Genomic DNA, 13,620 nt, shown 5'->3' on the forward strand with positions numbered 1-13,620 from the left:
CCTTTCACTAAAACCGTCTCCTATTGTGATGAATAGTACCTGGTTAAAAGAAAGATCAAAAGAGACTTAAATCTCTTCTGAAACACAGGTTGTTGTTGTTGTTGTTTTGTTTTGTTTTAATGTTAGCTGTTATTCTCTGTAGAAATAGGAAAGTCTATAGTGTTGATTAGAAAGTATTTCATTAGGGGCGCCTGGGTGGCACAGCGGTTAAGCGTCTGCCCTTGGCTCAGGGCGTGATCCTGGCGTTCCGGGATCGAGCCCCACATCAGGCTCTTCCGCTATGAGCCTGCTTCTTCCTGTCCCACTCCCCCTGCTTGTGTTCCTTCTCTAGCTGGCTGTCTCTATCTCTGTCGAATAAATAAATAAAATCTTTAAAAAAAAAAAAAGAAAAGAAAGTATTTCATTAGGTCTCATATGATGGTCTGGGCTTATTTTCCTCTGTCATGTCACTATTACTCTTTAAGTAAAGTTTAGCAAGTGATAATTCCATTACACATGTCTGATTCCCTGATGATTTTCTCCCTTCCTAATCCCAGGTCAAGAAAATTTACCTGGATGAAAAGAGGCTCTTGGCTGGGGACCATTCCATTGACCTTCTCTTAAGGGACTTTAAGAAAAACTACCACATGTATGTGTATCCTGTGCACTGGCAGTTTGGTGAACTTGACCAACATCCTATGGACAGGTAAAAATTCTTTATCTTCCCGTTACTAGATCATCTCTCCGATAGAATGTCTTAGTTATCTATACAAAGATAATTCTAAACAAATTTAGGAAGTTTCCCAGCTCTGATTTAGAACACTGAGATGCCAAACAAATGTGGTTGGGTGTCTAAACACAAAACTGCTTTGAAAAGAACAGAATATGGCCACACCACAGTTCCCAAGTTTAAGTGTTAGGACCTAGCCTGCAACAGAGACTCCTTCAATTCTTTCTCATTCTTGATCCTAAATTTCCCAAGATAATCTGATTGGCCCAACTTGGGTCAAGTGCCTACACCTGGAACAATCAGGTATGGTCAGTGGGTAAGAGCCAGGTTGTACAAACATGATGGCTGGTGGGGGCATCCCTATAAATTTAAGGTGGCGGGAGGATACTTCCCAGTGAGGAAGGAAACCTTGTGACATCCCAAGTGCTGTCTCTTACCCATAGATAGTTTATTTCATTTGCAGTTTTTCATGAGTGTACTATTTATTTGGCATACTTAGCAATCTTGTGGGAAAATGCCATGGTTATCCTAAAGTTAGCTTTGGTATGCAAGCTACTCGTTAACATACTACCATTCACTTTATGGCAGAGTCCTGACTCATTCTGAGCTCGCTCCTTTACGAGCATCTCTGGTGCCCATGGAACACTGCATAACTCGCTTCTTTGAGGAGTGTGACCCCAACAAGGATAAGCACATCACCCTGAAGGAGTGGGGCCACTGCTTTGGAATTAAAGAAGGTAAATTCATCATCAGCCCAGGGAGAGGGGTGTCCTTTTCTCCAGCAGAGCCCCATGTCCCTAACCTCCTAGAGAGATCCTGCTGCATCCTCAGATTGAAACCTCAAGACAGCAAGGTGGCAGCCCCGCAGGTAGGACTCCCTCGGTACACATGCTGTCATCACAAGGTTATTTCCTACTTCCCTCACGATACTCTTTTCTCAAAGGGTAACAAGTGGGAATAACTACACTGAGCTCTTAGCAGTTGGCCAAACCAAAGAAAATGGTATCAATCCAGAGAGTTGTGCCAAATGTCAGAAGGCTACCCTTCAGAGAAAAGAAGGATGTTATATGCTTTCTTAACCTGGGTATTGGTCCAAACTTCTAAAAATCGTATGTAAGGAGTAAAACAGCAAGTCTGATTCTGCCAGTGGGAGATGTCAGAAAAATCTTAAAATTCATTACGGATGCACTAAAGATTGGGCTTCGTATCACAAGTTGTGTCCAGATACTGTGCCTTTAATCCATGACTGTATCTTCAATGACAAAAATAATAATAGTGATAATGATAAAGTAATAATAATAATTTAATTATTATTATAGGGTTCTTTCTTTACTCCTGGGATAGAGGAACTTAACTTTAGACATTTGTTTTTCTAGGTTATGTCTTAATGTACTTCCTTTTATTTTCCTAAGTTAAAGCTGATTTTTATGAGCAAGCATGTTTTTAATAATCAAGATTTGAAAGATATTCAGAAAATGAGCAATCAGAACTGCTTGCACAATGTAAATCAACAGTAAACATCGTGGTCTTCTGCATGGGATTGCTCACAGCACAGCATCTTGTTTCCTCCAGAGTGAGCGATCAAAGAGAAAATAGAGAGTGAGAGAATCCAAGACTGAAGCTATAATGTCTTTTATAACCTAATCGCAGAAGTGACATACATTACTTCTGCCATGTTTGTCGATCAGACAGACACCCCTGCTGTAATGTGGAAGGTGCTCGTGGAGGCTGGTTATGACAGACTGTTTAATCCCTGTGAGCATTGATAGGAAATTAATGAGCTATTAAGACAGAGACCTGCATAAATAATACCAATTGCCTTTCTAATATCTATTCTATAAGCACAGGACTTATAAATTCAAATATACTCCTAAAAATGGCTCAAGTGTCTTTTCTAATTCCCATGTTAAAAGGGACAAAATTTGAGATCTAGCAATTTTTGGGTGGAGTCTTTAGGTTTTCCACATAAGGTATCATGTCATTTGCAAAGAGTGAGAGTTGGACTTCTACTTTGCCAATTTGGATGCTTTTTATTTCTTTTCGTTGTCTGATTGCTGAGGCTAGGACTTCTAGTACTATGTTGAACAGCAGTAGTGAGAGTGGGCATCCCTGTTATGTTCCTGACTTTAGGGGAAAAGCTCTCAGTTTTTCCCCATTGAGAATGATATCCGCTGTGGGCTTTTCATACAGCCACTCTGAAAAACAGTATGGAGGTTCCACAAGAAGCTAAAAATAGAGCTACCCTACGACCTAGCATTTGCAGTACTAGGTATTTACCCCAAAGATATAGATGTAGTGATCTGAAGGGGCATCTGCACCCCACTGTTCATAGCAGCAATGTCCACAATAGCCAAACTATGGAAAGAGCCCAGGTGTCCATCGACAGATGAATGGATAAAGAAGAGGCGGTATACATACACAATGGAATATTACTCAGCCATCAGAAAGGATATTACCACTTACATCAACGTGGATGGAACTGGAGGGTATTATGTTGAGTGAAATAAGTCAGTCAGAGAAAGACAGTTATCATACGGTTTCACTCCTATGTGGAATATAAGAAATAGTGCAGAGGATCATAGGGGAAGGGAGGGAAAACTGAATGGGAAGAAAACACAGAGGGAGACGAACCATGACTCTTAACTATAGGACACAAACTGAGGGCTGCTGGAGGGGAGGTGGGTGGGGGTGGGGTATTTGGGTGATGGGCATTAAGGAGTGCATGTGATGTGATGACCACTGAGTGTTACATGCAACTGATGAATTACCAAACTCTACATCTGAAACTAATGATGTACTATATTTTGGCTGAGTTTTAATTTTTTTTAAAAAAAGGACAAAATATACCCAAGTACAGCCACCCCACTCCCTCCACTGCACCATTATCAAGAGGGGGGAAACTTAGCTGGGACAGGACGTATTTATGTATGCCCTTTTATATGGCACTTGATTTTAACAGTGATCAAATTGGAAGAGAGGCCATTTATTTAAGGAAACCAGTTGTGTTTTACTGTTCTGAAACTTCTGGCAGCTCTTCAGCTTGTAGTCTCACTCAGGCTCAGTGCTGGGCAGTTGTCTGGGAGGAGCAGGAAGGACTTAGAGTTCAGTGACTCGAAAAGCTCCTAATGATCTTGTTTGTTCACTGTGGTTTGGCCATGATTACGTTATTTTGAAGAAGGGAAAGAATTATCACATAGTAAACCAATAAAACAGATATTTAATATTCAGTCAGAATAAGTAAACAAGTTACTGCTTTGGGATGTAGCTAGGGAAAACAAAACAAAACAAAATATTTCTAAGTATGTCCTTCCTTCTCTCATGGCTGAGAAATCCACAGAAGGACAAGATAAATTTTAGCCAATGTTTTCCTGAATTTTAACAGACTTTTATCTGAGCTGGATGTACTCAGCTATTCCAGCTCTGTCATTAACTAGCTATGTGAATTAGGGCATACCACTTAACCTCAGCAAGTCTCATTTTCCTTATGTCTAAAAATGAGGTTTAAGTAAAAGGTAGAGGAGTCTTATCTATTTAGTGCCCATGACATACCATGTATCTACATTAATCTTTAGAAGAAACTTCCAAGTGAGACCAAAACAGCAAACAAGTCAAATCATGCACGTCCTGCTAAGCCAATTAAAGACATTATCCTTAGAGTACTGGAGGATCATGTTTTAAACAAGGGAGTGATTTCACTAGATTTGTATTCAAGAAAGATTCTTTTGGTTACATTGCGGAGAAGCCCGAGAAGAGTTGAGAGGACGTGTGGTAAGTTCAGGCATAGTTGATGAGAACTTGAACTAGGACAGTTAACCATGGGGAAAAAGAAAAGGAAACCTATTCAAGATATATTTGAGAATATAAACATATTCAAGATAAGACAATGTTTGCTAGGAAATATGTGGGGGCAGGGAGCAGACAGTAGAAGACTGAGAGAATGAGAAGTATGACAATTAGTTTCCCTGCTCAGGCCAGGTAGGTAAACAGAGGCATGGAGGTAGTAAACACAAGAACAGAAGCAGGTTTTGGGAAGATGGTAACTTCCATTTATGACATATTGAACTTTTAAGTACGTGGGAGACAATGTGCAGTTGATAGGTGAATATACATGGGTCAGCTTTTCAAGACAGCATTTTGGAATTTAAGTACATATTTGAGGATTATGAGTATACAGAAAGTAACTTGGACCATAGAAGGGAATTACTTTTCCAAGAAAAACGTGTTGAGTTACATGGAAGAGGCTCTAGGGTTGAACACCAAGGAACTACAACATCTGGATGATAGAGGAGGAAGAAGGAGCTCACGAAAAAGAATGAAGAGTCTTCTGAAAGGAAGGAAAAGAACAGGACAGTGCCTTGTCAAAGGAGGTGTTCGAAGAGGAGGAGGAGATCCGTGCCAGATGCTGCTGAGATGTCAAGTAAGATAAAAGACTGAGAATACTCCTTTTACACAGAACTAAGGACGTCCTGGGTGGCCTTAGTAAGAGCAATTTTGGTGGAATGATAGAGATGGAAGCCAGATTCTATAGGGTGAGAAAGAATAGATGAGAAATTGTGAAGAATGGCTGTTTGAAGGCAGCAAAGAGCTAAAGAGGGATATAAAGTTGAGGGAAGCATTTCTGGGAATAAAGTAAACTTGAGCACTGACTCATTCATTCATTCAACAGATGTTTGCTGATGGTCCACGAAGCGCCGGGCACTGTTCTCAAGGCTGGATATGCAGTGTATTTAAATGCTAATAGGAAGGGCCCAGTGAGGAAGGAAAGGTTGAGGATATAAGAAAGAAAAGCAAAAGAGGAAAATTAGGGGAGAATTTCTGAGGTCAGAAGAGATCCTGGGCACAGGCCGAGGATTAACCTAAAGTCAACAGGAAGCACATCTCTCATCCAAACAACAGAAAGAAGACAAAAAATATGAGCACAACGATAAGTCAATTTAAAAGTAATGAGACTAAAATGTCCATTTAACAAATGATGCCATTGTTCAAAAAAAATATGCCAAAGTTTATAATTTTTCCTATTCTTGGGCAGAGACTTCTATTGGGCAGGAAAATTACCTGGCGTCCCAGACGGGATGGTGGTTTAGTAGGCTTCACGTTCATCTGCTTAGGTGTTTGTTCAACGGTTATTGAGTGAGGGTTGGCCATACTGGGAGGACTGGTCTTATATCCCCTAAAGGATGCTGTTTTCTTCCGTAGGCGTGGCAATAATTATGTGGTTGGTGGGGCAGTGAGGTGGCTCAGTCCGTTAAACATTTGACTCTCAGTTTCAGCTCAGTTCATGACCTCAGGGCTGTGAGATCGAGCCCCGGGTTGGACTCTGCACTGGCTGTGGAGGCCGCTCACGGTTCTCTTTCCCTCTTCCTCTGCCCCCCCCCCCCGACTGTGGTGTGCGCATTCTCTCTCACTGACTCTCTCTCATGCACACACAAAAGATAATAATTACGTGGTTAGAAATTTGATTTAATTGGCACCACACTTCTACTTATTTCTGTTATATTTTAACAATCCTTAGAGGTTAGTATACTTGGCACTTTCTTGGCTAGGCCCCCATCAGTGCTTCTCAACCCTACATTACAACTACCAATGGAGCTCATTAGCCCATCCCTGGAAGTTCTGATTCAGGAGGCCAGGGGTAAGGCCTGAGGGTGTATCTTTTTTTTTTTTTTTAATTGAGGTATAATTGACACGTAATGTTACATTAGTTTCAGGTGTGCAATATAGGGATTCAACAAGTCTGTATGTTACCATTATGCTCACCACAAGTGTAGCTACCGTCTGTAGCCATACAAAGCTATTACAATAAATACTCTTGACTACACTCCTTACACTGTGCCCTTTATCTCTGTGACTTATTCATTCCATAACTGGAGGCCTGTACTTCCCACTCCCCTTCAGCCATTTTGCCCATCTCCGCACTCCCTCCCCTCTGGCAACCATCAGTTTGTCTCTATTTCTGCTTTTTGTTTGTTCATTTGTTTTGTTTTTTAGATTCTGCATATAAGCGAAACCATATGGTATCTTTGTAAAAGCTTCACAGGTGATGCTGATGCCCTACCAGGGTTGAGAACCAGCCTATAGTCTTACTAGATGGTTTCTCTAATCCCCCAGCTCTGACATTATTTATTTATATTACTGCTCTGGCTATTTTCTAAAAGTGTGTTTTGATTTGTTTTTGTTTTTCACAGAAGACATAGATGAAAATCTCCTGTTTTGAATTATGATTTGAAAGAACTCATGCATTCCAGCATCCTCCTGTGTTTCTGGCCACTCCTGAAAATATATGCAGCCACAATACTTGTAGATTTAAATATAGCAAAATGTTTGCATGTCTGAGAAGACAATGAGAGTAATTGCTTGCTAACAGTGTATGCACCAAGCATTTAACATTAACTTTGGAAATAAAACTTTAAATAAAGTCAACATATGCAAAATACTGTGTACTGTTTGTGAACAGGAGTTTAACTCATCACTCTCTGCATCCATTTGTGAGATACTTACTAACTATAAAACTTGAAGAAAATACTACATTCATTTTGTTCATAATATCATGTATACTTCCAGAAAATGGAATAATGCTCTTTTGTTTTTAATGTGTGTTATTTTCAGTATCTTAATATTCTAATAAAAATCTAAATGCTGACTCAAGTTTATTTCCAGTCATTTATTTAAACAACTATATGTGAAAGACCAACTCAGGACTCACACTTCAAATCAAATTATAATTGTGCTTCCTAGACCCTACTACTTTAAAAAGAAAAAAAAGTGTGAGTTTGGTTAGGGAGATGTTTCCTATGGGAAACAAATATTCAGTTGCTAAATGGTAGATGCTTATTAATGTCCTTTGTCGTAATGTAAATTTAAACAGAAAAAAAAATTCAAATGCTTTCTATTAAGTTCAATTTAAAATACGGATGATTACGCACTGCTCAGTACAACTAATTCTAACTTGCGTGCACTGTCCATGTGTGTTGAGGAAAGGGGGGGCCTGCCAAATGTCTACCCATTTCATGTCTTCAAAATAAAAGTAAAGATAACACAGACAGTAAAAAACTCTGAAGTGTCTTAATGTCCAATGTGGTCAGAGATAAATATTACTACTGTAAAGAAATCAGTCGTAAGAGAAAATTGGTGTTTTCACTTGAACTCTTCTTTGATAACTATTAATACAGTAAAGGCTAGATTGCAAAAATAATAAGACAGCATAATAGAGCTTTTTCTAAGGTCTGAACCAAGGTAGTAAAAGAACCTGTCACCTTCTATATTCTACTGAACAATATTTAAAAGAAAAGGAAATGTTTTTTGTTACATATTTTCCTATCTGAAATGAAAGATATCAATGCAATTGTCTGTATTTTTTTTAAATAATCAAAAATGTGTTGTTGTGGTTGTTAAGAGCTTTGTCTGTTGTAGTCACTGAGAGAATGTGCCCCAAGGAATTTCATCTGAAGGAACTTATGGAAAAGTTTGCTTTTTATCAGAATGATATTATCTGATTAACTTCAAAATTGTATCATCTCTTTTCTTAGCTCTGTCAGTCACTTGTTCTTAACCAGATCATAGCACACCAGTCATTTCTAATTAATTAAGTTCAATTTGATTAATCAAAATCTAAGTATTATATATAATTTTTTCCAACTAGAGAAATAATCTTAAAAATTATTCCAAAATTCAGAAAGTTTTATGTGTGACTGCAAAGAAATATCATGAGAAGTCTTAACTAATTACAGTTATAAGTTTATGAATTGGTTAAGGACAGTGAAATTATATTTGAAGGTATTAATTAGAACTAAATTACCACTTTAAATGTTTTAGAATAGTGAAAAGTGATTTTAATTATAAGACACTACCTGTTTATTTAAAATGTTTTATTTGAAAATAAGTTCATTTTGGCATGACAAATATGATTTAAGAATAGAAAATTTTAGAGCCTTACATTTTCTGTCCACTAAGTCTCCCTTGTATATTGCTGCCCTAGATGATACATTGTAGACGTACTTTACTCTTCTTGGTGGTCACAATTTTTAATTGTGGTTTGTGATAAAGACATTGCTCTAATCCTAACCGAGGAGATGAAGTTATTTACTCAGTCATCAGTCTTTAAGCCCTATCTCTGGGTGAGATACTTTAGAAGTTGGACTTCTAGTCTGAAACCAGTTATTCAGTTTAGCTTTAAATCTTGTGACTCATATTGCCCATGACCATAAAGGCATTAGTAATATGGCTTAAATACTAGATGGGCATACAGACTCTAGAAGATCACACTGCTCCTTGACTTCATTGCTCCGAGGGCCATTTGAAGCAAAGGTAATTAAAAAGTCGTATGGTATATTCTGGGCTGATTCTATTGCATTAGGTAAAAGAAGGTAAAATTTTCTCATGTTGGGCAATTTATGATTTCTAACAAGCCCACCTATCAAAGAAGAAAATTCAAGGGTTTAGATCCAGAAGGAAGAAAAATATAAAAGGAAAACCTGAAAAAGAAGAGAAAGGTAGATAAGTTGCCTAATTCAGGCAAAATAAAATAGCATGGAGATAAGTCATAGTTGAGTTTAAGATGCATATAAGATAGTTGAAGGATGACTTTCCTAAAGAGATATACCTTGCTTCAGATGTTGGGGACAAGTTTTAATAAGAATGTGATGAATTTGATTTTTCTTTCAAAATTCAATTCCAGAGTACAGTGGTTTGGTTTGAAACCCGCATGATAAGTTAATTTGAATTAAATGTGACTTAAGACCATAAAAATGTTTGCTTTCAGAATCTGCTGGCCAATAAAGACCCACTGATTCGCTTTTTTGAATTTACTCATATTTACTCATGTGCTATTCTCTACCAACCCACTATGCCTTACAAGATTTTTCCCCTATTGTTTTCTTCTAGAGAAATTATAACTGTAACAGCATCCAGACTATGTGAAGGTCTAGTAAGTCTCTTGTGGGTAGAAGCTTAAGGTGGATTTATTTGTATATTATATAAGAAATCCCATTTGTGGGGTACCTGGGTTAAGTGTCTGCCTTTGATTCAGGTCCTGATCCCAGATCCTGGAATTAAGCCCCACATCAGGCTTTCTGCTCAGCAGGGAATCTGCTTCTCTCTCTCTCCCTCCCTCCCCACTGCTCATTCTCTCTCTCTCTCTCTCAAATACATAAATGAAATCTAAAAAAAAAAAGAAAGAAAAACAAATCTCATTTGAGCCAGTGGTGATATGTCCCCAGTACTAAGCGTGATGAAACAGTGGGGTTAAAATTTGGTAAGTAGAGGTCACAAATTCAAATAATTTCAGGAACCAAACAGGTATAGGTTGAACTGTGAGATTATAAGGAAGAGTAGGAATTGTATGCAATGTTATGAGCCAGAGAATGCATGTCTTGTCTAAAGGCAAAGTTTTCTAGAGCACTGTTCTAGGCTTACAAAACCTGAATCTAGAGGCAGAATTTAGCTTGACCACTATTTCAACACCTCTAACTAAACAGCCTATTTACAACAGGAATAGGACTTAGAAAAAAACTAAAAATGATCTTCTAACCCTTCAATTCCAGACTTTTCCTTCAGAATGCAATTTCTCATCCTGGCTGGCCTTCTGGGCGCTGCCACTGCTCTGCCCATCCCTGTGAGTACACCTCCTCCATTGTCCACTCCATTTCCATTCTAGAGACAATATTTCTGGGCTAGAAGCCTGTCCTGTATCTTTTCATTTCACAAAAGAGAAAGGTAAGAGTCCAAGAAAGCTGTAGAATCAGGAATTTATCCCTCGTCCTCAGCCCAGTGGTCTTCCCAGAACAAATCTCAGTCCCACGTGCCATCTGATAACTGGGTGACCTTGAGCAAGGAGCTGACCCATGGCTTCCCAGTCTGTAAACTGAGTCACAAGAATGACCTCAGAGTAGCGCGAAGATAACAAAAATGCATCTGAAGCACATGAGACTCCCACCTGGAAAATAGGAAGCTCTCAACTAAACTGAGCAAGAAAGAACTCCTATTCCCCCGTGACCTAAGTCTTAATTACGCAGTTTGAATTGCGTCTCATTTACAGTATCTTTACCCCAAATCGTCCCGTGTTGACTACAGCCATGCCTTCCATATCTGTACGAATGATTTCTAGGAGTGTCATGTGTCAGCTATACTGAGTAAGTAGGACACCCAGTAGACAAGAAATCCTCTTCCTGCACATTTTATAACCAAGGAGCTTTCAAAGTGAGGGAGCTTTCAAAATTTGTGTTTGGATATACAAAATTTAAATTTACAGTACTATATTTCCTTGTCTTTGAACTTCTAAACACTGAGAACTAAATTGAGAACACTGTTGTGTTGATTCGAAGGTAAAGAGGCATGCAACATGTGACTGCTCTTAAGAAATGTAAATAAGAACATTATTTGGAAGTAACTTTAAAGGCACAAAGTACACCTTCTAAAACAGTGGACAGAAGTAATTCAACCTTTCCCCATTAGATAGGCAACTGCTTTTCATTTTGGAAGTGAAGGTTCACCCCTGGTGGGCTTACTGCCGAATAGTGGCCTGTTCCCTATTCTCGTAAAATCTCTTTGCAATGAACACTGTATTGCCATATGCTGCTTCACCTGGTTGCTGTTGCTGTTTTACAAGCTTGAACAATTTGGAGGAAGTTCCAGTGAACAGGTAAACTTCTTGTATTTTTTCAAATGCCGTGTTCATCATTTTTAAAGTTTACAGTTGTCTGAAATGACCGACATCATGTGTCTTTTTACAGGTATTTGGCTTCTACCCACCACCAGGACCACCATTTTTTCCTCCGATCTTGTTCCCCCCACTTCCCCCTCCACAACTGCCCTGGGTAAACATGGGTTTGAGGAATCTCAAATTATAAAAATATGTATTACTTAGATGATAGTTATTAACTTTCCCAAATTTTCATACCCAAATATGAGGCTTTAAGAGGTTGCCAGGCTTCAGCTCTTCACACCCCTTTCCCGCTCTGAATATTCAGTGACTTCTTCCAATGGCTCTCTACACTTGTCATCAAAAAGGTGTTCATACTGAATTCCTTTGACTATGATGAGCCTAGCTGCTCTTCATGAAGAAAATACTAACCTCTTTCAATATTTTTTTCTAAATCATCTTACTGCTTTTTTTCTCAAAGTTCTTTTTTTTCCCCCACCTCTCTGTAACTTTTTCTCGCAGGTGAAACAACATAATTATTTTGCTCTTCCTGTTCCTCTCCAATCTCTCACAGTATCTGGATTCTTGTAACATTGTTAAATAAAGACCAGAAAAGTGCTAAATACATAATAGAATTTCCTTCACTCTCTATGTAATACTTAAACTGGTATAGACAGATAGCATTCATTCGATTAATATTTACTGAGTGTCTACTGCATGATAGAGTCTCTAGTGAGGGCTGGAAATGCAAAAACTATGAGATAAGTTCACAATCGGATGAGAGAGAGATTCATAAATGTAAAAATGTAAGTTGATAAGTGCTTCTAGATGTAAATACAAAGTTGACCTGGGCTGTGATCAAAGACTTCATTCACAGAGGACACATGATCTGAGCCTGGTCCCAAGGGCAGAGGAGTTGGTCGGGCATGGCAGGCAGAGGGAACTGCCAAGTGTGTGGGACGGACCTGAAAGCGACAGGACAATTTGGGAGAATGATTGGTACGATGAGGCTGCAACACAGACTGGAGACATGTTAAACTTGGACACTATTTCAACAATGATATTTTGAAAAGTTCAGACACATTTTAAAATAGTATCTTGCTTAACTTCTTGTCTACCACCTCCTTTTAAAACAGATATGCTTTTGCATAATTTTGGTTTTATATCTAAATGTAATAAACACCTTCCTTTTGCTTGTATTTAATTTCAAACTGTTTATTTCACAACTTTTAGTAGGCTTTCGGAAATTTGTCACTGAAGTTACAGTCCTCAATGGGACAGTCTTTCCCTTTAATGTTTTCACATATCCTACATTTCTAAGTACTTGCAATCATTAATTGCTAATTTTGGTTCTAGTCAAAGCTAGAGCATTGTTTCCCTTTTTGTTTTTTGGCTGAAATTCAGTAAGATTTAAGTTAATGCAAAATCCTGAAGTTTTGCGTTATAATTACAGTGTAGGAATCTCTGTTAACATCTTAGGTAAAGCTATGTGGCAACAAAGAATCACTAGTATTTGAAATGGAAACTCTTCCTTCCACCAGATGGCAGAGTAGTATTAAAAAGCAAAGAATAAACTACCGTAGAGAAACTGGTAGATTTGCAAGAACGACCAAACGCATAAGATAGACTCCTTGGCTTTTGATTTGACTAATTAAAGGGGAAAAAAAAAAACCTCTTGAGAGAAAAAAATAACTTAAAATCCATTAGAATCTAAGCTCCACCAAGGAGAAACTGGGCTCCTTGGGAGCACATAATTGCTCAGTAAGTACTGGATGGATGGATGGATGGATGGATGGATAAATGGATGGATAAAATGAGTTAATGAGAAAAAACACTAAAATAAAACTTTTATTCACAATTCACTCCCCCCCCCTTTTTTGTAGATTCCAATTCCTCTTCCTTTTCCTTTTGCTCCAAATCAGGTAAGTATACTTAAGTTTCCTTTAAGAAAATATTTAAATGAATACAAAACAAAAACTTGAAAATTCTTTAGATTTAATTGGTGAGAAACCTGATACCAAGGATTACTAGTTATCATTTTCTTTTGGACCCTCAGTTATTGGTATTTTACCTGGTTTGAGTCATTTAATGTGCGAATCTCATACCCTGGCAAACTGAACTACCTAAGACCTGAAACTTGCCTTGATCGTGTGGAAGGAACCCAGGAAACTAGTAGAAAAAGCACGTGAAGTGAAATCATCTAGGGATGCAGACTGTGCCATTTCATACTTTAGAGTGATCTTGAATTCCTTTGAGTCTTTCTTCTAGAGTACAA

At 38.3% G+C, this 13,620-nt stretch overlaps 1 protein-coding gene across 2 annotated transcripts in view; it reads left to right on the plus strand.

The window, feature by feature from the left end:
- Window positions 1-7,349, plus strand: part of SPARCL1 (SPARC like 1) — a 43,020-nt gene extending 35,671 nt beyond the window's left edge. For both annotated transcript variants that reach the window (XM_008706185.2, XM_008706186.2), the window contains 3 exons: window positions 537-685; window positions 1,298-1,446; window positions 6,895-7,349. In XM_008706185.2, coding sequence (XP_008704407.1) covers window positions 537-685; window positions 1,298-1,446; window positions 6,895-6,923 — 327 coding nt within the window. In that variant the 3' untranslated portion in view covers window positions 6,924-7,349. The remainder of the gene's footprint in view (window positions 1-536; window positions 686-1,297; window positions 1,447-6,894) is intronic.
- The last annotated feature ends 6,271 nt before the right edge of the window (window positions 7,350-13,620 follow it).

The sequence above is a fragment of the Ursus maritimus genome, unplaced genomic scaffold (genome assembly GCF_017311325.1).
Source record: "Ursus maritimus isolate PB19 unplaced genomic scaffold, ASM1731132v1 scaffold_8, whole genome shotgun sequence".
Lineage (NCBI taxonomy): Eukaryota > Metazoa > Chordata > Mammalia > Carnivora > Ursidae > Ursus > Ursus maritimus.